General features: G+C 33.6%; 1 protein-coding gene across 2 annotated transcripts in view; it reads left to right on the plus strand.

The window, feature by feature from the left end:
* Positions 1-25,521, plus strand: part of ARID4A (AT-rich interaction domain 4A) — an 82,165-nt gene that overhangs the window by 46,697 nt on the left and 9,947 nt on the right. Inside the window, exons 12-21 of one of the 2 annotated variants that reach the window (XM_074235904.1) lie at positions 4,344-4,416; positions 6,330-6,424; positions 6,565-6,662; positions 8,429-8,660; positions 11,471-11,721; positions 14,500-14,697; positions 17,661-17,745; positions 21,377-21,578; positions 22,928-24,070; positions 24,209-24,313. In XM_074235904.1, coding sequence (XP_074092005.1) covers positions 4,344-4,416; positions 6,330-6,424; positions 6,565-6,662; positions 8,429-8,660; positions 11,471-11,721; positions 14,500-14,697; positions 17,661-17,745; positions 21,377-21,578; positions 22,928-24,070; positions 24,209-24,313 — 2,482 coding nt within the window. The remainder of the gene's footprint in view (positions 1-4,343; positions 4,417-6,329; positions 6,425-6,564; positions 6,663-8,428; positions 8,661-11,470; positions 11,722-14,499; positions 14,698-17,660; positions 17,746-21,376; positions 21,579-22,927; positions 24,071-24,208; positions 24,314-25,521) is intronic. The other variant, XM_074235903.1, reaches the window with a different exon arrangement.

Raw genomic sequence — 25,521 nt, forward strand, 5'->3', positions numbered from 1 at the left:
TGGCTTCCAAGAATTCAACTACCATTTCTGTGCAGAGGACTCACATAAAATGTACAGCATCTCTTCCTCTTGACCTCCAATCTCCTGTTATTAGATATTCAATCTCATTAGCATTTAACCTTGATATATCCAAAGTAGTATTCTTTATCTTCTGCCCTATACTATCTCTCCTCTAGACTTTAGTTGAGGTCATTACTGTCTTAAGATTTAGTTAGGTTCGCAATCTTAGAGTTATCCTCAAGTGTTCCTTATATGATATGAGGACCTCATTCCTCCTTACCCAACTGCCTCATTGAAACTATTTTGAAATTTTCTTGCTTTTATCTTCCTAACATTTCTTTATTATCTACTTTTCTCTTCATTTGTTTGGCTACCACCCTAGTTAAGTCCCTTATCACCTCTTGCCTGAGTTATTTCAATAGTCTACTAATTAATTTTCCTACTTTCAATCTTTCTCTTTTCCAGTCCATTCTCCACACAGTTGCTGATATAATCTTCCTGAAGCACCTCTAATTTTATCTAATAGTCATTTATTAAGAACTTAGCATATGCAAAATACTTTCTAAGATTTGGGATGCAAAGTTAAAAAACAAAAGCAGACCTGGTTCATAAGGATTTAATGTTTTTCTTCAGATATGCAACACATAAATGAATGAATTTAGTGATTATACTAAAGAAAACTTGAACTGGATCCCTAGCCTCTTTTAAGGCCTACCTGAAGCCACCAATATTTTCCTATTTACTGTAATAAAAGTACAATGGGATTATCTCACTTTTGTTTTTCTGTCTTCACTACCCAACGTAGTGGTTAATAAATATTTTGGATTGATTGATTGAAGGGACCAAGGAATGTTTTCTTCAGGAGGTGATACTTGAGCTGAGCCTCTTAAGAAAGTCAGGGATACTAAGAGGTAGAGTTGAGAATTTATTTCAGTCATGGAAATAGGAGACAGAAGGATACTCCTATTTGGACATACAATGCATGAAGCATAGGGAGCTACTGAAGTTCTTGAGCAGAGTAGAGACATGGACTTTTTTTGTTTTTATTTTTTTAAGGAAGGTTATCTTGACAGCTATGAGGAGAGAGTATTTGAGAAGCAAGAGAGTCCTTAGATTAAAATACAAGCTTTCAAGTCTATCATTCAGAACCAGTGACAGCGTGGCTCCTGCCTACCTTTCTGTTTATTTCACATATTGTATTGTGCCTAGTTTTTCTCTTTTCTATCTACAAACTCTAAAGTAGATTGATTGTTCTACCCCACCAACTCGTTCTCCCTATTGGTGAGACTCAGATCCAGAATACAATATCCTTTTGTTAATCCTTTACCTTTTGAAGGATATAGACTCCTCAGGGAATGAACTACTCTGTTTTTGGCAGAGGTGTCACAGAGATGTCCATCTCATTTTCATGTGCCATATCTGTGATTTCTTTTCCTTTTTTATCTATTTAATGTGTGATATACAACAAAAATCTTTGTCTTTTCCACTAATCTTTACCCAAATGCTTATCACCTTGTTTCTTCCTGTCTGTCATTCCAGTATTTCTTCACCTGATGGATCTTATTATTTTGCCTATTTTCTTGCATTTGAACAAAGTATTATCTTCCAGAGACATTATTTAAATGTATTTCATCCCCACTGATCATATTCAGAAACATATCTCATTCTTCACCATTACCTCTCTCTCTAAAGGCTTTCAAAGTATTCATCCATTCCCCAATTGATAGCTACTCTCTGTTTCCAGTTCTCTGCTACCATATTAATTGATTGCTTTGTATATATTTTGTATCGACTTATCAGTCATAATTTCTCTTCCTCTTCACATAACACCCATATAGCTTAAGTGTGACAGGAAAAACTATTTTAGATTTTCATTTTACTTCTAGCACTGAGTATGACCCATAGTAGATGTTTAATAAATGCTTGTTATATTGAATTGGATCCCTAGCCTCTTTCAAGGCCCTAACCTGATGCCACCTCCTCCCTGAAAATTTTTTTAATTCCCTAATTTGAAGTGTTTTCTTGCTCCTTGAATTCTTATGGTTTTTTTTCCCCATCAGTGGACTATGAGTTCCTTTGGTGGGTTTTTTATTTCTGTCTTTGCATGCCTAGCACCAAACACAATAACTTAGATACAATAGACCCTTACAAGATCATCTTACTTATTTCTTGAGGAACTTGTATGTGGCACAAGAAGCATCAACAGTTAGAATCAAACATGGAATGTCTGATTGGTTTAAGATTGTAAAATATATTTAACAAGGCCCTATATAGTCACCTTTTTAAAAATTTAATTTATATGCAGAGCACATCCAGACTTGGATGAATCAAAAGATGGAATTAAGGTAGCAGGGAGAAATATCAGCAGCCTCAACTAAGCAGATGCTAGGCTACTCTGATGTCAGAAAGTGAAAAGGAAATAAACCTATTTGAGGGTAAAAGAAGAGAATCTAAAAGCTCACTTGAACTTAACATCAAAAAAAACCCCACAAAAAACTAAACTCTTGGCAACTGCTCTCATCACTTCTAGCAAATAAAAGAAATGGAAGTAGTGTCAGATTTTATATTTTTGTGCTCAAAGATCACTGCAAACAGCAACTACAGTCATGAAATTGGATGACATTTACTCCTTAGAAAACAAGGTTTGGCAAAGTCTGGACAACATACTAAAAAACAGGCACATGTCCCTGCCTACAAAAAAGATCCATTATAGTCAAAGCTGTAGTTTTCCCAGTTTCATAGTATGGCTGTCAGAATTAGACAATAAGGAAGTTGAGTGTCACAGAATTGATGCTTTTGAACCATGGTTGGTGCTGTTGAACAGAGATTAAATCAGTCAGTACTCAAATTAATTCAGAATATTCCCTGGAAGGTCAAAGACTTAATTTGAAGCTTAAATGCTTTGATTATATAATGAGAAGACAGAACTCATTTGAAAAGACCTGGATGTTGGGAAATACTGAAGGCAAAAGGAAAAGGGGATAGCAGAAGTTGAGATGGATAGATGGTGTTGTGAAAAGTCAACTTGAACAGACTGAAAAAGAATGGAGAATAGAAGGTGTGCTATCAATCATGGAGTCATGGAGAATTGGACATAACTGAGTGACTAATAACATAATAAATACTTGCTGAATTGAATTGAATTTTTAGATTACCAACAAACTAAAATTATAATCAGAGTAAGAACTTTTTAGAATAGTGAATAGGTTTGTACTAGTGGAGTGGTGAGTCAGCCAATGGGAGATACCTAGAGGCATAATGGAGAAGTCCAAAAGTATATAGTTGTGTGTTTGTGTAATTTTGGTTCTGATCAAAGTGAGATTCGTGGGATAACTTGTTTCTCCTTCTGTCCCCCATCACCACTCCCATATTTGTATATTCTACTGGTATACCCCAATTATGAAAAATGGTAAGCTTTTCCTCCTTATTCCTTATTTCTTCCTTAGTTTTATTCCTTTTTAAAAAATTCTTAAAAATTATTAAATTATTAAAAAAAATCATGTTCAGAACTTCCAGTTGTCTTTCTTTATTCTTGTGACTCATGAAAACCATGTACTTTTTATTCTTTTCCCATTTTGCCCTTTAGTTCTAAATAGATCTGGTCAGTTTATTTTCAAACAAAAGCATAAATTTATTGATAAGTCTTCAAAGCTCATATAATATAAACCTACAGCTATGTTGTTATTATTGCTGTAAATTCTACTGTAAAATATTGGCTTTATTGGAGTTTTTTCTTTTTAGATTCAAAAAACTTGCCCAAAACATTTTTAAGTCAGAGAAAAAAGTTTCAATTGGGCTTACTCATACTTGCTATAAGTTATTCCTTTACTAATATTAAAACATCAACTACATAAAATTTCAGTGTTTTATTTACACTACATAATAGTTAAAAATGTGATGTTCAAGATGTAAAGAAAACAGTCACCTCACAAAAAGATGCTTTAAATTTGTACCCATGGAAACACAAAAGAAATCTAAAATTTTTTTTAATAACTTGTGAAAGGAGATTCCAGGGCAATTTTTTTTTAATGATTTCTTGATATTGTCCAGGTTTTCTTTATTTAGTTGTGATTTTTTTTTCAGGGCTTCTAATGATTTAGGCCTTTTTGTTTTGTTTTTAGTGGATGATTCCTTATGTATTCTTATAATTTTTCAATTTTTTGGCTTTCATAGTTATTGTTAGTCAAGTTGACCTTAATATATTTTATGTATGCAGATTTTCACATGTTAAGTGTTCACAGTTACCATGCCTTTTTTATTTTAATGATTTTCTTCCTCCTCCCAGTTTCATAAGAGGATATATACCCACTTTTCAACAATACATTCAACATTTGTCTTTGCAGCCTGAAGAGGAGCTTGATCCTGAAGAGAGGGACAACTTCCTCCAACAGCTTTACAAGTTTATGGAAGACAGAGGTAATATACCACTATAATCTTTAAGATAACAAGACAATGATTTATTAAGTTACTTGTTTTTATAATTTAATATATTTAAGGACTGTATTATAGTTTGAATATTTTAGTTATATATCACTTTAATAACTAATTACCCAGTGAAGTCCAGTTATACTCATTGAAAAGGACAAAAATCTTTTTATTGTCATTAGTTTTTTCTTTTTTTCTTTTTTTTAGATTTTTGCAAGGCAAATGGGGATAAGTGGCTTGCCCAAGGCCACACAGCTAGGTAATTATTTAGTGTCTGAGACCAGATTTGAACCCAGGTACTCCTGACTCCAAGGCCGGGGCTATATCCACTATGCCACCTAGCCGCCCCTATTGTCATTAGTTTTTAAAGTATTAAATAGAAACTTAGTAAGATCTGGATTCAAGGCCTGTTTCTGATAAATCCTGACTCTGTGACATTGGGCAAATCACTTTAACCTCCCAGTGACAACTCTTTAAGTTCAAAAGAATTAGCAAATCCACATTTGTGAAGAAAGTTTCTACATCAACAGTTCCTTATAACAAAAAAAATCATTAATTTAACTCTTTTCTATCCTCACATGTTCCCCCAGCTCTCAAATTAAGTAATGACAGCTAATACTTCCAAAAAGGAAATGTAAAATGTATTTTTATTGGAAAGACATTTTTAAAAATTGTGTGAGCTATTATTTCTAACTTTTATAAAATAAATGCCAGTGAAGGTTGACATTTTTTCCTTTTAGCAGGTGATCTACTCAGATGTAACTCTATAAAATCCAGTGCAAATTGGCTAGTCAACTTTCTAGTATGTCCTTCTTTATTTAAATTTCTCTGTACCCACCCTCTTAAATTAACTTTTTATATTATTGCTAACTTGTTGTTATTTATGGGCAAGCCCAATAACAATTGGACCTTGAAGTAAAGGTATACATTCTTTGGGGTAGTCAATCCATATCACCTGACTCGTGCTAAAAGTACCTTGGGAGATGTTCTTCTGATATTTGAAAAGTCTTCCATCATTGTACTCTCAGTAGTTTTGCCAGGTGTGTTGAATTGTTCCTAGCATTTCTAAAAAACAAAAACTGGGTTAATGACCAGAGATCCATTTGTATTATCCTCACTTCTCCAGCTTCATAGTGTTGGACCAGAACTACAGATACTACAATTACCAGGTGCTAGCACTGGGATCCAGTATATGTGCTAATAGTAAAACTTGATTACAATTAGAAAAGTACTTATTTATTTATGTATTTTTAATTTTAAATTGAATTTAACCAGCAGTAGCTACATAGTATGAAACACAACCTTCCCACCAACTTCCAGAATTCCTGGGACATAATAAGAATATTTTTTATTGCACTCCAATTGTCCTACTTGCTGTTTTAGAACTCAGTGCCCCATCTCCCTCTTCTGTGTCTTTGCAGGCTATTTCACAATGCTCTAGAAACCCATTTGTCTCTTAAGAGTCTTAATTTTTGTTAAAGGTTCAGCAAATGTACCATCTACCAAAAAACTTTCCCTGCTTCCCCTACTTAGTTGATAGTATTGTATTTTTTCTTAAGTTATATTTACTTGTCTGATTACATGTTGTTTCCCCCAGGAGAATGTAAGCTCCTCATGAGCAGGGATTTCTTTTTTGTCTTTGTATTCCCAGTGCCTGTCATAGGAAGCGCTTAGTAAATGTTTGCTGAATTGACTCAAATTGAATTCTAGATTGTTCATACCAGTTGAAGATCCTTTCCAGTATATGCTGGGTATTAGAGCAAAGATGCTGACTGATTGTTTCAAGTGAGAGACTATAACTAATAGAGTTGGGGGGAATCAAATATTGATGGGTTTTTTTCTTGAAATAAACCTTTTATATTTTAATAAAAATTTTATTCAGAAATTTTTTTTATATTAAAAAGGTACTCCCATCAATAAACCACCTGTTTTGGGCTATAAAGATCTAAATCTCTTCAAACTCTTCCGACTGGTTTATCATCAAGGTGGCTGTGACAATGTAAGTGTAATATTACTTATTCTGAATGTGGTGGAAAGGAAATTATCAGTGTATATTTTCTTGGGTTTTTTTTTGTACAGAGTGGTTTGGAGGCTATTTCCCTGGTCATTTGTTAACAAAAGAAAATTTACCTTTTACAGATTGATAGCGGTGCTGTATGGAAGCAAATTTATATGGACCTTGGCATTCCTATTTTGAATTCTGCAGCTTCATACAATGTAAAAACTGCTTATAGAAAGTAAGTAGTGTCGTTATGCATCCAGAATAAGAATTGTTAAAAATTATTCAACTGCTAAATTTGTTTTTTCTCACAAGAAAGTATTTCTGATAGAAAAATTAAAAGTTAGGATATTCCTACATGACTTTTTTTTAGATAATTAAAACTAAAGCTTATAAAATGTTACCCCCCCCCCCCAGTTTGACCTATGTTGTTTGATTTTCTTCCTTTTGAAGTTCCAAGGGTCTGTTCGATATTTTTAATGTGAAGTTGTGAGAAGGACATAGTGATCTATTTGAAAGAGCTATGAATTTTTAGTTAATCAGTTATTGAATCAGAATCTCATCTGTGTTACTTTACTATCTTTATGACTTTAGCCAGATCTTTCCCCATCTATGAGTTTTGGTTTCTTCTTCTGTAAAATAAGATTAGTTGAATTAATGATTCCCAACCTGTGGGCCTGTAATGTGTTTCAAGGTCTCTCAATCCATTTGTATCTTAAGCATTGGCATTTTGATCATTTATAGCTTAAGGTAAATGAATTTTCTCCTATAGTATGAATAAAAAATAAGACTTGTGTCCTATAGAGCTTATCCAATATTATGTATATTTGAGACAAACAGTTATACAGATGAACAAAAAATTGAGTCCAGAGGTGAAAGAAGGAAGAGAGCATGCTGAATTACTTTAGGAAACTGCAGGGAACTTTTACTCACCCCAAGCTTCTCATAACAGCGAAGGCCGATCTTTTCAATACAAACATTTTACTGGTATTGGCTGGATGGCAGCAAGACATGGGACACCACTGCCTCTTAAAGAACTAAATGTGAACAACATCCAAAGGGCAATGGAAAGGCACATGGTAGGTGTGAGCAAGCTTCAACATAACCAACAAGAAATTTGAAGATGAACAGGAGTAAAGGCTGTCATCCAAGAATTGTATGCCAGAAAGAAAAGATGGGCAAGAAAAAAAAGCAAGACAAAAGCAAGGAATGATGGGAACATCCAGAGTGATCGTACTCTCATGATATCAGGAGAAATAGAGGAAGGACCCCCTTGCACATTGGGTAGATTCCTGTGATGAATTTTGGGGAGCACATGGACAAAAGTCATGTAGGATGGGAAGGCATGGATAGATTGTGATTTGCATTGTGGGAGGGAACTCCAGCATCAGTGAGATCACAGATTCATTTGATTATTGAGTATTTTAAAAATATATTTAGTACCTATTAATCATAAAATAAATTCATTTATAAGTGTTAACTGAATTAATAGCAATTTTTGTCATGTCTTTTCTAGGTAAATACTAATAGTACAGTGATTATCCTAAGATCTTGAAAATTATTTTTAAAAGTAGGTCCCCCCAGTCTCTGAAATATTGGGAAGCATTGGTTCCTCTTAGCCCTATAATCCTGTTCATCCTGTGAATAATTGGAAGTCAGATGTTTTTAGGAAAGAATTTTTTTTTTTTGCTAATAATTTTCCTTTATTTTCTTTTAATCTCTATCACATGGAAGTTCTTCACCTTGTTTGTTATGGACCCTTTTGGCAATCTGGTTGAATCTTTCCCATATTAATGTTTTTAAAAGCATAAAATAAAAAACTAATTATGTTGAAATAAATTTTCAAATTACAATATATTAAAGGGGGGGAAGCAAAATTCACTGATCCCAGGATAAGAACTATGAGTCTGAGGGGTTTTTTTAGTTATATTGCCCAAAACTTTTTTTATTTTGTCATAATTTTAAGCATAGCACTGTTTATACTCTTAAATTTTGTTTATTTAGGTATCTCTATGGTTTTGAGGAGTATTGCCGTTCTGCAAATATTCAGTTTAGGACCATTCACCATAATGAACCAAAAGTAATAGAAGAAATCAAAAAACAAGACGAATCGATGGAAGAAACTGTGAAAGTGGAGCAAGAAATGCCTTTAGTAGAAGTAAAAAGTGAAACTGAAGAAAACATTGATTCAAATAGTGAAAGTGAAAAAGAAGAAATAGAATTAAAGTCTCCAAGAGTAAGTGTATAATAATCATTTTTATGGATTTTTAAGTATCAAAGAATTGTGTGTGGTATTTATGAAAAGTCATGAATGGTAAAGAAAATATTGTATCATCTAAGTGCTAGTTTTAGTGAATTTATAATAGGAATTACAAAATATCAACAATTTAAGAGATATGAAATTCAATGAATGAATATATATACATATATATCTATATATGTTATGTGAGTATTTAATACTAATAATATTCCAGACTTGGATTGTAAGGTTCTACAATATTTTTTTTTGCAAGTGATGAATGGTATTGTATTCTGGAAGTTTGCTTAATTCACAAGTTAGTTGGACAGAATATTGAAGTGAAATAATTTGGTCAGGAGTGAAAAGGTGAGATGAATATTGAGTAGTATTTGCTTTCAAGATCAAAAAATAAATAACAGATAGGAAGAAGCAGATTTGGAGAGATTTTAAAGTTGTACAGGTGGAAGGGAAAACATAGAGGAGGAAATATAAAATACTTTGAAAGAGGGAAAAATGGTAAAGGATGTGAAAAAAGATATTTCCAATTATTTCCCAGCTGTTATGGACTAAGTCCTATAATGAACTCCATGGAGACCCCAAAATCCTTTTTTATATTTCTATTTTTATGCCAAATAAGCATATTGTTCTAAAGCATTCCTGTTCTGTAGAATTTGGAGAAATAAACATAATTAATGACAGCCCCTTTAGCAAATTATCATATAAAAATAAATGATGTGAACTCAAAATAGTGTCTTAAATTTTAAGCTTTTTCATACTTTAAGAGTTGAATTTTCTGTTCATGATAGTTTGATTTTGGGGGAGAATTAAAGAAACATGCAGAACTGAAATGAAATTACTGTTTGATGAATGAATAAAATAATAACTATACTCATCCCTTGAATTTAGGTTTGTTAACATAGCACTCAGAAATTAGGAAGAGTATCTGTCATGTTGGTTTTTTTGTGGTGGACAATTCAGTATAATATTTGAAAATACAAGGTAGTTTTCCTTTCATTTTCTTTACATTATCTACAATACTCTGTTCCAGTGGATAAGTTAAGTTTGAGTGCTGATTATTTCCAGTGAATTAGCAAAAATTTGGAGTTGCTTGTAATGTCTCCAATTGCCTTATGTCTCAAATTCACCATATCTAAAATTGAATTTATCTTTATTCGTATACCCTCCCTCCTTCCAAATTTCGCTATTATTATTGAGGCTACCATAATCCTCTCAGTCACATAGTCTCACAACCTAGGAGTCTTACTTGATTCATCTTTCTTACCCTCATCTCCAGTTTGTTGCTAAGGTCTATATATTGCACTTCAGCAGTATCTCTGGTATACTCCCTTTCTCTCCCCTAACTCTGCTACCCCTTATCACTTCAAGCCTGGATTTCTAAAATAGCCTTCTAGTTGATCTCCTCAAGTTTCTCCCCAATCCATCTTCATTATTAGAAGTGATCATCCTAAGGTTCAACTCTGGCCATGTCATCCTTCAATAAACTCTTGCTTTCTATAATCTTGAGGATCAAAAGTAAATCCTCTGATATTTAAAGCCTTCATAGTTTGGTTCCTACCCTGTCCTTTCCAGCGTCCTTACACTCATCTCCAGCCACCCCAATTTTTCAATACAGTGACATTGGCTTCCTGGATATTCCTCAAGACATTACATCTCTTGGCTCTGAAACTTTTCTCTGATTCATCTCTGTGCCTTCTTATCTTCAACTCCTGGTTTCCATGCTTTCCTTCAGGCCTAGCTAAATTCCACTTTTAAAGGAAACCTTTTCTAAACTTTCTTCATTCTAGCACATTCCTTTTGTGGATTTTGTTTTAATTTGTCCTTCATTAATTTTTTTTTTTGTTCATTGTCTTTTGCATATTGTGTCTCTCATTTGACTGTGATCTCCTTGAAGTCAGGGGCTAATTTTTTCCTTCCTTTTTATCCCCAGGGCTTAGCATAGTACCTGGCAAATAGATGGAACTTAAATGTTTTTATTTTGTTTTGTTTTATTTTATTTTATTTTATTTTATTTTATTTTATTTATTTTATTTTATTTTTTTATTTTATTTTTTTATTTTATTTTTTTTTATTTTATTTTATTTTATTATTTTATTTTTGCAAGGCAGATGGGGTTAAGTGGCTTGCCCAAGACTACACAGCTAGGTAATTATTAAGTGTCTGAAGCTGGATTTGAACTCAGGTACTCCTGACTCCAGGGTTGGTGCTTTATCCACTGTGTCACCTGCTAGGTCCCTGTGGGACCTTAAATGTTTTACTGGTTGATTTACTGATTGGAAGTACTATGAATTAAGAATCAGAGGATCTCCTCTTCCTTTTTGGTGACTTTGGATAGATAGATCATTTAGCCTTGAAGCTTCAGTTTACTCATCTTTAATTTGGAGGGGTTGGACTACACGACCTCTAAGGGTCCATTTTAGTCCTAACAGATTAATATAGGAATAGGTCATGTTTTCAGATTTAATTGTTAAGAGGAACTCCTGGAAATAAAGCATATTATTGTCAATACAGTAAGCTTCCTTGTTTTCATTTCTAGTATAATTTCTAGCCAACAAACTTAATAACCTTGCCACAATGAATTATTTTAGTCTGTTGCAAGTCTTTTCTTCTACTCAGGAGTATGCATAATTATTTTTATATGATAACATTAATTCAGTGTCAGATTTTAGTGTCCTAAGTCAGAATAGGACTAATAGCTTTTGTTAGGGGTCTGGCAGTATTGTGGTTTTTCTCTATTTTTCTTCTTTCAAGCTAAAGCTATTTTATAAGATGTTTTTCTCTTTTGTTAGGGTCGGAGGAGAATTGGTCGAGATCTAACTCCTGCTAAAAAAGAAAATGAAGAAGAAAAAACAGAAGACAAATTAAGAGATAATAATAAAGAAAATAAAGATATAGAAGAAGACTCTGAAATTGAAGAGAAAAAGGAAAATGAGGCACTCCTGGGGAGAAAAAACACACCAAAGCCAAAAGAGAAGAAAATCAGAAAGCAGGAGGAATCTGACAAAGACTCAGATGAAGAGGAAGAGAAAAGACGAGAGAGGTACTATAAATAATGTTTACTCTTTTAAAATGTCTGCCTCTTATTATCGTAGCACTTTGTTCCTATGTTAGTGACTCAGGTTTGAGGGAACCTATTCTTATTGGGACTTCATTCCTCTTGTCTAGTGAAGGCGAGACACATTGTGAAGATGATGTGTATTGCCTTACGGAACTGGAGAATAAACTGGTCGCACCATTTTAATAGCACTTGTGCCCTAGACAGTGGCCTCAAAGAAGGCTGCACCACCCAGTCAAAAGAAAGGTCCTGCAGTTGACAGCAGGGAAGGGAGCTGGAGAAAAATGGAGGAAGTGGACAAGAGGAAACAGCGCCAGCAAAAATTCCATTTAAAAAAAGGTACAATGTGGGGAAGCTAACAAACACATGGGTGCACAGTACTAGTAGGTGTTTGTGTGTGTTAGCTTTGTCTCAGACATTTTTCTTTGCCAAGTTACTGTTAGATTAAGTGGCATGCACTAAGTGACCCTTTTTTTAGAAAACGAAGCTCAAAGAGAATTTTATACCCCTCCCTCACCAATAAAGTTTACTTTTTTTAATATCCTTCCTGATCTTGGCTGAAAAGAAGCTATGTTTTTTTTTTTTTATGTCATTCACTTAGCATCCAAAAACTATTTAAAATTATCATAGTATTTTACAACTCATTAGAACATAGCTTCTGACTATATGACTAAACCATATGACCATTGCTATTGCAGTTGAAGATCACAAAATAGATGAATAATTTTCTAGAACTTGAAGAAATATTAACTAGGCTTAAAGGTAAAATATTAAGTCCCAATAATGTAGTTCTTCTTAATTTATTATCTCCACTAAGTTATTGATTTTTATGGTAATTATATTCTGTGACAATGACTTTGTGGGAATTTGTATTCAAGCAATAATTTGAAAAGCCTGACTTTTGTCCAAATTAGTCCTACAATTCATGGCTGAAAATATACCATGCATATGGGGAAAGGGGATAGACCTATGAATGTGAGAGGGAGCCATTTTTTAGGTATTGTAACTAAAATTTACCAAGAAAGCAAAGTAGCAACAATGAGCTGAAATTCCATTTAAATTGAGCTGTGACCAAAATTTAGAGAAGTCTTAGCATTAAAGATGATGAAAATTAGAAGTGAAAAGAGGCAAAAGTATAATATTAGGTCTAGAACTATACACCTGGTAGTAAAGAGAAGAGAGAATTTGATTTTATGTGTAGTGTTCTAAAAATATGCATAAAATATACATTCTGGTAAATACTATGAAAATTTTGAGTTTTTAAAAACTTAGAATTTACAAAGAAAAAGGGGAAACATTTTGTTTTGTGAGTCCAGATTTCCCTGTCTTAAATGTAAAATAGAATTATCCTTTTTGTTAATAAATCAAATAGCACACAACAATGCCTAGTTTTAGAATGATTGATTGTAGGATAACTACTCTATATAGAAATACATATAACAGGCTGTCACAGTGAAGAACACATCTCCAAGAAATTACATCAATTTGTCTTATAGTAACTGGCAGAGACTGATTGAAGAAAATGGAGAGTTTATCCAGTGACAGTCTCTAGACCATCTCAGCTTCTACATTGTGTGACCCAATGGTTACTGTGTGGATATTTTATACTTGTGCAGTGTAATAAAGAATTTGGTTTTACAAACTCATCAGCTTTGTCTCAGTTAACTTCTACTGTTAAACATTAATGCCACTGGAATCTCAAAATAACAAAGATTACTTAACTCTTGTATGTTTTTAGGATTAATTCAGAATATTGAAAGGCAGTGTGACTTAGTGGATAAGCAGTCTGGCCTTGGGAGCAGGAAGATTTGGGTTTATCCTGCCTCTGACACTTACTAGCTATTGGCCATGGATAAGTCACTTAACTTCTCAGTACTCCCCAAGTAATTCACTAGGATTATAAATTAGAGGAGTTCCATACCAGTGAAAATTGTAGTTAGACCCTCTCCACCCCTTGAAAACAAAATAACAGCAAAAAACCAACTAGTATATTATAGTTTAAGTAGCTAATTTTGACATAATCTTTATGGACATCTCCTTTGTAATACTAGAAAAACAGCTGGAAGATAGTAGGTTAGAACTAAACTAAGATTAAATACGCACGCACACACACACACACACACACACACACACATATTACTATTTTGACTTTGAAAACCACCTCAGTATCAGTGGAAGATTCAATACACAGATCTCTTTATAAGTTTACATTGTGAAACTTTTTTTTAATGCATAGAAATGACAGATCTTATTTTTAGTCAATGTAAAATAAGCCTGTTCTGACTTTCTTTAAAAGGAAGGATTGATTATAAGATGGATTTATCCTTCATTCTATATTGTTGAGTTAGAAAAGTCTTGAAAAAAATATCTGTGGAACCAGTTTCTCATGTAGGACATCCATAGCACAGACCCTGAAACCATCTTTGTTTTGATGCTTCAGTGCATTTTATTTTATTTTGTTTTGTTTTATTTGCCAAAATTGTTCTTGTCCCTCTCTCATCTTTGGTTTTTGCCCTTTAAGAAGTGTCTGAGTTGACATTTGGTACAGTGCACCTTTACATAATTAAACCCTTAACTAGTCCATGATAATCTTCTCCTTCTCCTCCTTCTTCTCCTTCTCCTCCATCATGTTATAAAAGGTAATGTTTAAATAGGTAGTGAATTTTCTGCACCATTTTTTTTATTTGCCCATGCAGTTGTGTTTGTTGTTGTTATTTACCATTACATAATTAGTAGCATTATCAATATTATAACTTGCTACAGGGAGGAAATTGAAAACAAAGAGGAATCTGAAGGGGAGGAAGATGAGGAGGACATAGAGCCCTGCCTAACAGGAACCAAAGTAAAAGTAAAATATGGACGTGGAAAAACTCAGAAAATTTATGAAGCCAGTATTAAAAGTACTGAAATTGATGATGGAGAGGTTTTATACTTGGTGCATTACTATGGATGGAATGTCAGGTAAGAAGGAGATAAATTTCCTTATAAATGGATCTTAATTCTCAATTATAGTTAGCATACTGTTTCCAGTAGGGATAAATGATCATTTGGATTTCACAAAAAGGAAATGTTATATGACCTACAAGTTCAGATCAATTCAATTATACAACTAAGATAAAACTTTCCCAGTGTTAAAATAAATAACCTGGAACCATTTTAAGTTATATTTTTAATTGCAATGTACTTCTTCTTCATAGAAGAGGTATAGGATTTCTATTCTCTTATAGTGCTTTTAGGAAGCTGTGTGCTTGCTGCATTAAGAGAATTTTAACATCTAATATTTTGACACATTCATATATAATCTAATATTTTATTTTTTATATTGCCTTAATACTTCAGGAAAAGTCAGATTTTATGAATATTGGTTTTAGTTTTATATTATCCCTGGGTCTCATTATTTCCTGCTTTTTAATTCCTTTGAAATCTTGCCTTGTATATTCTTTATGCTTATCACCAGTATGTCTCTTTGGTTTTTCTGAAACATTTATACCATTCATCATATATCCTTGCTTGTATTCTTTTTTTTTTTAAGTTTTCCAACTTTCCTTATCATTTAGCTCAGCTTCCTATTATAGGCCACTGGCCAGATTCTAAAGTGATAACCAGATCATTCATGAAATCCTAAAGTAAACTTTGCTTTGCCTTCAATCCACAAAGGCTAATTTTATTCTGTCCCACCAATACAGCTACAATAGGATCTACCCTGATTCAAGATTGTCCCTGATTCAGAGAATGGTTAACAAGGCTGAGATGCTTCCAGGGTTCTGAATCCCTGGAAACAGCCATGGTCAGCCCCAGGTCAGTCCTGGAATTGTCCCCAGCTTTCTGGGTGTCCCTTGGCTCTGAGGCCAGGTAGGACCTATCTATGACGTTCTAGATTGTTGTAAACCTTTAGGAATTTTTGGTTATACCTTAAATAAAGTGCAGCAAATATTGTAATAAGTAGTTACCACTTAAGGGCGGGCACTGTGCTAGGTGCTAGAATAGATACAAAGCTTTGATGTCTATACAAATAACTGTAATGCACATTATCACATAGTAAATTGGTTATTGGCATTAAAGAGTTAAGATGCTATGTATGAGGGGAGGGGAGGGACATTGTTACTACTCAGAAACACAGTAATAAAAACTCACATTTATATAGTTTTTTATGTGAGCTATCTGGTGAAAATATTATTACTCCCATTTTACAGGTGAGGAAACTGAGGCTCATAGAGGGTAAGTGCCTTGTCTATGGTCACAGTGTTAGAGCCAGGGCCTTAATTAAGTCAAGACTTGGAGTCAAGTCTTCTGATTCCGATTGTTTTTTCCAGTACATCATACTGCCTTTCATAACCCAAGAGTTTGCAGAAAAACTAGACAAGGCTCCAGCCATTCAGTACTTCCTGATAATATTTATTGACCCTTTAGCATTGGATTTCCAGGTGTAACTTTCTCTTAAGAATTTAGGAATGAGGTTGAGACCAGTTCCACCAAAAATAGAGGAGGCAGATAGACTTTTGGTTTATCCTTATTTTTCTGCCAGAATAGTTTCATTTAGGCTGAAACAGCCCAAATAATCTTAGATTATTTAGAATGTTTTTGACTTCACCTTTAAACAGTGCTATATGGGGAGAGCACTGAACTTGGAGTCAGAGGAACTAGATTTGAATGACAGGCTCTGCCACCTTCTATTCTGTGTGATCTTGGACAAGTCACATCTCTGAGCCTCAGTTTTTATGGATCATAGAATTTGAAACTGGAAGGAACCTTAGAAGTCATTTAATCCAACTTGCTCATTTTACAGATGAAGAAAAGACCCAGGGAAGTCATACAGGTAGTAAGTAGCAGAGCCAGGATTCGAACCCAGGTCTTCTAACTTCAAATCCAGTGCTCTTTCCACTATACCTACCACGTTGCCTCTCAGAAAAACTACCTTAAAGGGTTGTTATGAGGATCAGATGAGATACTATATATGAAAAGTGCTATATAAATATAAGGTATTATTATTTAAAGTTTTATATGCTTGTGTATTATGTGTCCTAAAAGCTGTGTTATCTGGCTCCAGAAAACTCTAGAAACTGACATTTCGGATATGCCTCGATCTAATAACCAATACTGATGCTATTGAAATTCAGGCATAGTATTTACAGTATCAAGATGCTTTGAAAAAGTCAGAGGAAATACAGTTATTGTTTTTGCGTAGAAATTAGCAGAATTAACTTAGAAAGAAAAAATTAGTTTCTGAAATGACAAGCGTGTCAAAAATAAGGTAAACAGTTTTAATTTTTAGTAATTTAAAGTTCTATTAAGATTTAGAGATACTCTGTATAAAGTTTTTCTAGTAATATAACAAGCTTAGGTAGAGGTGATTGTGAAAAAGTAGTCAGTGGAAGGCATTTATTAAAAGAATCAAGCTGAGGGGCAGTGATTGAAATAATCTGAAATTGTTTATAGATCAATAAGCTAACTGAATAAACTTGATAACTAATATTTTTCCAACGCTCAGAGTCAAAACTGCAGTTTTTATAGGTTGAAAGCACAGAGGTAGGAAGCAGCTTCAGAAATTCTTTTGAGATTGTTTTAAAGGCTTAATATTTGCTGTCCTTACCTTTGACCTCTTTTCTCCATTAATAATTCCACCCTTTCACCCTTCTTATTCCAGACTGCTCCTATCTTCCCTTCCTCCTAGCTAAGTGATACAGGGACAACTTAAAATTGACATTTCTATTGCATTTTAACTTTTTGAAAAAATTCTTTCCAGTTATCACATGGTAATCTATAGATATGATATTCCAACCCTTAGTTAACTAGATCTTGTTTTATTCTCAGCATGCTGGATAACAAAACTTTTATTGGATGTTAGCTATACATTTAGATCTGGAGAAGAGTTTAAATTTAAGATGTTTTGTCATTATTAAATCTCTGTGTTATTTAATTTTAAGGTATGACGAATGGGTGAAGGCTGACAGGATAATCTGGCCTTTGGACAAAGGTGGACCAAAGAGAAAACAGAAGAAAAAAGCTAAAGTAATGTATAGATTAAGATCTATAATAACAGATCAATTTTTTTTTATTAAGATAGATTAATCATCTTGTAGCTTAGTACATCTTATTTTCAGATACCTATTGATTGTTGTCAGCTAGGCAAACATTCAATATAGAATGTTATACCCAGCTCTAGACATTCTCCAGACTTAATGGACATTTGAAATTATGTCACAAGCATCTCAAGGTCAATATGTCCAAAAATGAAATCACTGTCACCAGCATTAGACATCCCCACCCCACTTTCCATCTTTTTACTGAATTTCTGTTTTTTTGAAATCACCACCATCCTTCCAATTATTTAGAATTACAGTTGCGGCTTATCCTCAACTCTCTTCTTCACCCCACATCTCTAGTCAGTTGCCAAATTTTGTCAATTCTATCTCCAAAGCCAATGTTACATTCTTTTCTCTCCACATTAAAAGTACCATAGGTCAGGCTTTTATCAGCTTCATCTGGACTATTACAGTAGCCTCCTACTTGGTCTTCCATCCTAAAGTATCTTCCTCTAGTTTAAGTCCCTCCTAGTTTGCCAGACTGATTTTTCTAAAGCATAAGTTTGAACATGTTAATTGCTTACTCAATAAACACCAGTGGTTCCATATTACCTTGAGGATCAAATAATAACTTCTCTGTTTGGCATTTAAAATACCTTTATGATTTCCAGACCTCTTCACTCACCCTGTAGTCTAGCCAAACTTGACTTTCTTACTGTTCCTTTGCATAGAGCATTCACCTACTTCTTTGGCTTTGCACAACCTTTCCCTCATACCTAGAATGTACACCTACCTCTTAGAAGCTCTAGTTTCCTTCAAAACTGAGAAGAAATATTTCTTTTATGAGGCTTTGCTAATTTCTTCCTTCCATCCAAATGTGTGTATAGAAATATAGATATATAAAATATGTAATATAAATCACATGTTATACACAGAATGAGAGATAGTCATTTCTAGATTGCTTTTATTACTGTCACTTATCTTCTCCTTTTTTGAAGTTTACTCTATCCAAATTTAATCACATAATCCAAATCTAGGTGGTTGTTATCTACTAGTTTCCACATTATTCTCCCTACCTTTTAAAAGAATTCAGAACCTGCTTAAACTGTCTTCCTTGCCACCCCAACCCTCACCTTATATAAAGGAATTCATCTTCATTCAGACACTTTTATCTTCCACTTCCTTAATTGCCTCAACTCCGATTCCTGTAGACACAGAAATGCTTCTTGCCTTGATATGTTTTCTACAAGTGTTTAAATTTCATATTCAGAATTCTGAAATAACTTTTTATCATAATCTCCTATTAGTCCACCTTTCCTTACTTTTTCTTTATTCTCACCCTACACTCAATTCCTTCTATACGTCAGTTCTTCCCTAGGGCATGTCCCTTTTCTGCAATTACTTTCCTTCTTCTCCTGTTTTTTTACCTTGTTGACTAATTCAACTTCAGTACTACATCCTCTACTGTTGAATCCTTTTCTTTTTTGTCCTATTCCCACTTACACCTTTCTAGTTATTCACCTTGGATTATTTCAATTATAACCCTTCTCTGCTTTTCCATGCTAATAAACTGAGGTGTATAAAGTTACTCAACTATGTCAACTAGGTCTACCACATATTTATATTTTCTGATCTCAGCTGGACTGTGCCTCAAGGCAGTTCAAATAGATTTTGTCCCTTTCTACATAATGGTTTTCCATGTGTCTTCTATATAGTAACTTCCTGTTACTTTGTCCTCTTACCATCATACCTGAAAACCTTGCCTCATACTTTCTGAAATAATGATGCCATTTGCTCTGAGCTTCCTTCCCCTTATCTTCATCTGACAACCCTTCAACATCCCTTTTCTCCCTCCTTTGCTCCAAGTTTCTGATAAAGAAGCAGCTCTTTCCTTGACAAGGTCAGCTTCATTATGTACCCTTCAGTCCTTCAGCCGGTACATCTCGCTATCATCCCCACTATCTAATCTTCAACCCCTTCCTATCTGCTGGTACTTTCAATTCTATCCTCATTGTCTACAATGAAGTCTTCCTCCAACCTTAAAAAATTCTTTATACCTTACCAGCCCAATAGTCCATTGTCCTATAACTCTTTTCCCCCTTTCTTAGCCAAATTCCTTGAAAAAAATCTACCTATACACGTTGTTCTAAATTTCCCCTCATTTTTCTAAACCCTTTAAAATCTGGTCCCCAATTTCATCAGTCATCTGAAATTGCCCTTTCCAGACTCACTTAATTGCAAAATCTGGTGACATTTTCTCAGTCCTTATTCTTGACATCTTTTTAGTTTTCAGTTTTTTCTCATTTTCTTTGGGATCATTATTCACAACAAACTTTCTGAGTGAGAATTGCCCCCAGGCTCCATTTTGTATCTCCTTTTCTTTAAATATTCTTCTTCTTCTTTTTTTTTTTGATGTTCTCATCCACTCATTGATTATCATCTCTATGCTGATCACTTCTAGATCTATGTATTCAAGGCATTTTTTGCAAAGTATAATCCCATGTCACCAATTTCCTCTTGGGTGTTTGAATGGGACATTTTGTAGATATTGCAAATTCTGCATTATCCCTAACAAAAACTTTCTCTAGAGGCTATCATTATCCTTTCAGTCTCACAGATTGTTATTTTGTTATCATCACTGTCTTCTTATTCTTCCCCCCTTGTAGTTTGTTGGTTAGCAAATCTTATCCCTACTGCCACAACGTCTCTTGCATTGCTTCCTTTCCCTTAATTCAAATGGTCACTATCCTTGATCTTATTGCTTTTTTCCCAGTCTTATTAATAACAACTAGTTGGGTCACTGAACTCCGCTCACTAATTACACTGATTTTTCTAAAGCATAGGTCTGACATCCCTCCCCCAATGCAGTAAAGACTAATTAGTCCCTCTGAAGTAAACTGTAAACTATCTCTGTTGCATTTAAAATTTCTCACAATTTGGCCCCAACTTCTTTTTCTAGCTTTTTTTGCATATTATTTCCCTTCATGCATACTGCATATCAACAGAATGCATACTTTTTCTTAATAAAGACCTCCATTTCTTCAGTGCACTCTCAGAATCCCTAATTTCCTTCCTGAGTCTTTTACATGAACCTTTTCTGATATCTTCTGCCTTCTTTTCCCCCTAGCTAACCATGACTTTCCTGAATTCTAAGTTCTTGCCTTCAGGAACTATTTCTTTTTTGTTCAGTTCCCAGAACCTGGACAGAGTTATAATACTTAGTGATTGTCCACATAACTCTTTGACATGAATATCTTTTGACTGACATACAAGAGGAGCTATTAAAAAATTGTTATAAATAAAATTCTTTTATATTCAAGAATGTTACAATTCATGATGTCTGAGATAAGCTTGATGTCCTTTAGGATATTTTACATTGGTCTAAAAAGAATATTTTTCAAGTTTCAAACAGCCCAAATGATTAAATTTTTCTCCTGCTAGTATTTCCTTATGTTGCCACAGATAATTGGGGATTAACTTTTATATAGTATTCAGTGTAAAATATTTTCTTGTACAGTCTCTCCCTGATTCTACTTTCCATAGGTAATTAATAGAATAAAAGTTGAATTAGAAGAGCCATATTTCAAAATATTAATGAAATTTTTTTTGTTTTTCAGAATAAAGAAGACTGTGAAAAGGATGAGAAGAAGGATGAAGAAAGACAGAAGTCAAAACGTGGACGTCCTCCTTTGAAGTCCACCATTCCATCAAATATGTCTTATGGTGTGTCTAAGTCTCCAAATACTGAAGGGAAATTGGGTGCCCGCACTGCACGAAGCAATTTACCAGATAGCTCACCTCTGGAGAATGGAATGGAAGGTACAGAATTTTAATTGACTATTCTTTAATTTTTCTAGTGTCAGTTAAAAATATAGTAAAATGTCAAGTGATTTCAGATTTTTTTTACTCTAAATTACCTTGGTTTCCGATCTCTAACAACTTTAAAGCCACAAAGTCTAGGGGGAACAAAAGATGTTTGTTTTGTTGTAACTTTTAAATTTGTTTAATTCAGGAATTTCTCAAAGACAAAGAAGATGTAACTCAGAAACATTTAATTCTGATAGAGGATCATTTGGTAGGCTATAATATACCTAGTGTGTATGTGTGTGTGCTGCATTTTCTACAAAAATAATTGGATTCAGATTTCTTTATATATTCAGTATATTTTATTAGCACCAAAGACCAAAATCCTTGAGAAAAAGAAATGCTAAAATATTATAAGTTTTTTTCCTGCAGATCATACAAGGAAATATGCTTTCTTCTTATTTTTGATACCTTTCTCTCTTATCCCTATGAACTTTCTGTATCATTCCAGAAATATGAAACAATTATCTTTTTTCTTCTTTCACTCTTTCAAGAGCCTTCTTTTTCTTCTTTCTAATAAAACTGCTCATAGATTTTTTTTCTTTTCCTTATCCAAAGGAATATTTTAATTTAGAAATACTCAAGAAGCAAGGGGAAGGAAAAATTCCCAACATTTTTTCCTTTAACATATCTCTAAGAAAAGGAAATAATAAGTTTTTGGTATTTGTATCTGTGTTTATTTAGATTTCATCAGGGTTTGAGCAATTTGATGACAAAACTTTTTATTTTTTAAAGATGCTTTACAATGTAATTAACTAGTGCATTACTTAGTGATTGAACATTTATCATTACTGACCCACCAGTTAATTTTCACTTTATTCTAAAAGTAACCATTTCATCAGCAAAAGAATAGATTGATTTTTTTAATGTACTAACCAAAGAACTGTTTAAAATTTGATATGGATGCATCAAGTGGTTTTGCAAACTATCAGGGTGCTAAAAAAAAAATCTACAAATAACTATTGTGATTGCATTACTTTTGTATCAGTATATGTACTTGAAGTTTGCAAAGAGCCATTAAAAATTCCTCTTTACACAAATTTTAAAATAATTTTTGGCATTTGTTTTTTAACTTATGTATAGTTATCATGGGATGATAGTATTTTCATGTCTTTTTTTTTTATTTTAAAATTTTGCTCCACAGGCAACATGCAAAAATAAGTTTCAACATTTACTTCCAAAAACTCTTAAGTTCCAAATTCTCTCCCTTCCTCCCTCCCCTTTTGCCCTTATTGAGAAAGCAAGTTACTTATGTAGAGGTTAAAAATGTTTTCATTTTTTTTTTTAATATCCTTCTTTCATAGACTCGGCTTCATCTGATAGTGAAATTGAAGATAATTCAGATAAAAATTTGTTGAATGAAGATTTTTCTCCAGAGATTATAGAAGAACTAGAAAAGAGTGAAAAATTTGTTGATGACAAGATGGAAGAAGAAAACCCAAAATTCCCACATGTGTTAAAAGAAAATGATAGGACTCAAGTGCAGCCTTTAGAAACTTTGAAATTGGAAGTTGAAGAAAGTGAACAAATAGTACAAATTTTTGGAAACAAAATGGAGCAAGTAGAAGATATTAAGAAAGAGGCAGAAAAATCTCCTAAAGGTAAAGGGAGAAAAAACAAGACAAAAGATCTTTCTTTGGAGACAATAAAGATTTCTCCACTGAGCCAGGATGATGCAAGAAGTGAATCTTACATAGAACCTCTTAATCTAGAAGTTTCTTCTTTAGAAAGTAAAGATTTTTCTTCTACTACTGAAGATGAAATGGATTCATGCACAAAAGAAAAAAAATTAAAGAGGAAAGTATCAGGACAATCATCACCAGAGAAAAAAATTCGAATTGAGAATGAAATGGAAGTTCCCAATCTTGTGTCTGAAGAACAGACCAGTGACTATCTCATATCTGAGGAATTTAAAGACTTAAATTCCAAAGAGCAGCCTGAAACGGAACATGAGGAGATGCCATCATTGATAGCAGAATCAGAACAACAGGTTCAGGACTTGGCCACTGAAAATTTGGACTTTCCAGTCTCAGAAGAAAGCGAGAATATTGCAGTGAAAGAAGAGGATGAAGAAGATGTCATGCCTATAATTGGCCCCGAAACTCTGGTTTGTCATGAAGTAGACCTTGATGATTTGGATGAGAAGGAGAAGAATGGCACTGATGAGGCAAGTGCAGAAACACCTGACCCTGTTAGTCCTGTTCCTAATCCACCGGCTTTGCCCCCAGCCGCACCACCTGTTTTTTCTGCTGCTTCCCCACTGGCTCTTAGCCAGGAGGAGTCTCGAAGTATCAAGAGTGAGAGTGACATAACCATTGAAGTTGACAGTGTGGCTGAAGAGTCTCAAGAAGGCCTCTGTGAGAGTGAGTCAGCCAATGGATTTGAAGCCAGTACAACATCAAGCACCTGTAGTGTGACTGCCCAGGAAAGAGAGGTCAGAGACAAAGGTAGGTGTTTTCTGGGGATGTGGAGGCTGTGTATTAGATGGTTCTGACTTTGTCACCTGTGACTTTTAAGAATATTTTGTGTAGTGGAATAAAGGTTAATGCTTTTAATAGGTGTATTTTTTTTAAAACTCATTTCAGGCCAAAAAAGGCAAAGTGATGGAAATGCTGGATCATTAGCAAAAAAACAAAAGCGACCCCCAAAGCGAACAAGTGCTACCATCAAAAATGAAAAAAATGGAGCAGGTAGGCAACTTCTTACTGGGTCTTTCATTCATTCCAAGAATTTCTTCCTGAGAGTAATTGTCACAGTTTCAGTTTGCTATGTATGTGTCTAGTTTTCCTTTTATTTTAATTTGAAATTCTCATTTTTAAATATTTGTTACTGAAATTATATTGGCAGCTTTCTCGTTATACTTTTTCTTTTTTCCTGATAATTCAATATTAGTCAAATATTCCTCTTAGAAATATTAAATAATGGTAATAATTTTAGAGTTTTATTTATGCTATTTAATTTTTGAATGAGATTTTTAACTTTTCATTAGTAGAGCTGGTTACTTAGATCAAAATGATTACAATAATGTTTCCAAGTATAAGGAAATCATTCGTACTAATGAAACCCCACAGACATTACAGGTAAATTTTATGAAATGGGAGTCATTTCCCTAATTATTATATTTTTTTTATGATCAGAATATATTTAGTCTTTCTCCAGATTTGTAGTTTTGGTTTTTTGGGGTTTTGTTTGTTTTTGAAAGCCATTGGGGTTAAAGTGACTTGCCCAAAGTCATACATCTAGGTAATAATTAAGTATCTGATGTCAGATTTGAACTCAGGTCCTCCTGACTCCAGGGCTGGTGCCACCTAGCTGCCCCAGAATTGTTGTTTTGAAGAAGGATAATTTAAATGTTTCACATCTGATTATTGCAGTGATTAAAGAGCATATTCCTGTTTAATTTTAAGGCAAAAAATATTACCTAATCAGACACCTTTCATAGATTTCTAGCCATTAAAATATCTGCAATATTATTATATTTCATTGAATGGTAAGATTGGGGAAAGTAGGCTGTTCTTATTTTTGTGATGATTTAGTATATCTCTTTTGTAGCTGTACTTTCAGAAAGTAGCACTGAGAAAAAAGCATATTATTCCAGAGAATATATAACATTTCTATATATGTAACTAAAGAGTTTTTATGTTATTGAGAAATACTTTTGTTTTTGTCCTTCAGAAAAACTGTAGAAAAGGGGTTTAAAGAATGAAAAAAAGTTATTGTTACTATTGATAATATAGATTAATAAAATATAATGAAAACCATACTGAGTATCTGTATCACCACTCAAAACTATGTAAAGAAAAGCGCTATCTCCTTACTAATTAGATTCTATGTAATTTTTAAAATTAAATATCATAATTCAAACCCAGTTTTATTTTTGTTACTTGAGGAAAGAGCT

The sequence above is a fragment of the Macrotis lagotis genome, chromosome 4 (assembly GCF_037893015.1).
Source record: "Macrotis lagotis isolate mMagLag1 chromosome 4, bilby.v1.9.chrom.fasta, whole genome shotgun sequence".
Taxonomy (NCBI): domain Eukaryota; kingdom Metazoa; phylum Chordata; class Mammalia; order Peramelemorphia; family Peramelidae; genus Macrotis; species Macrotis lagotis.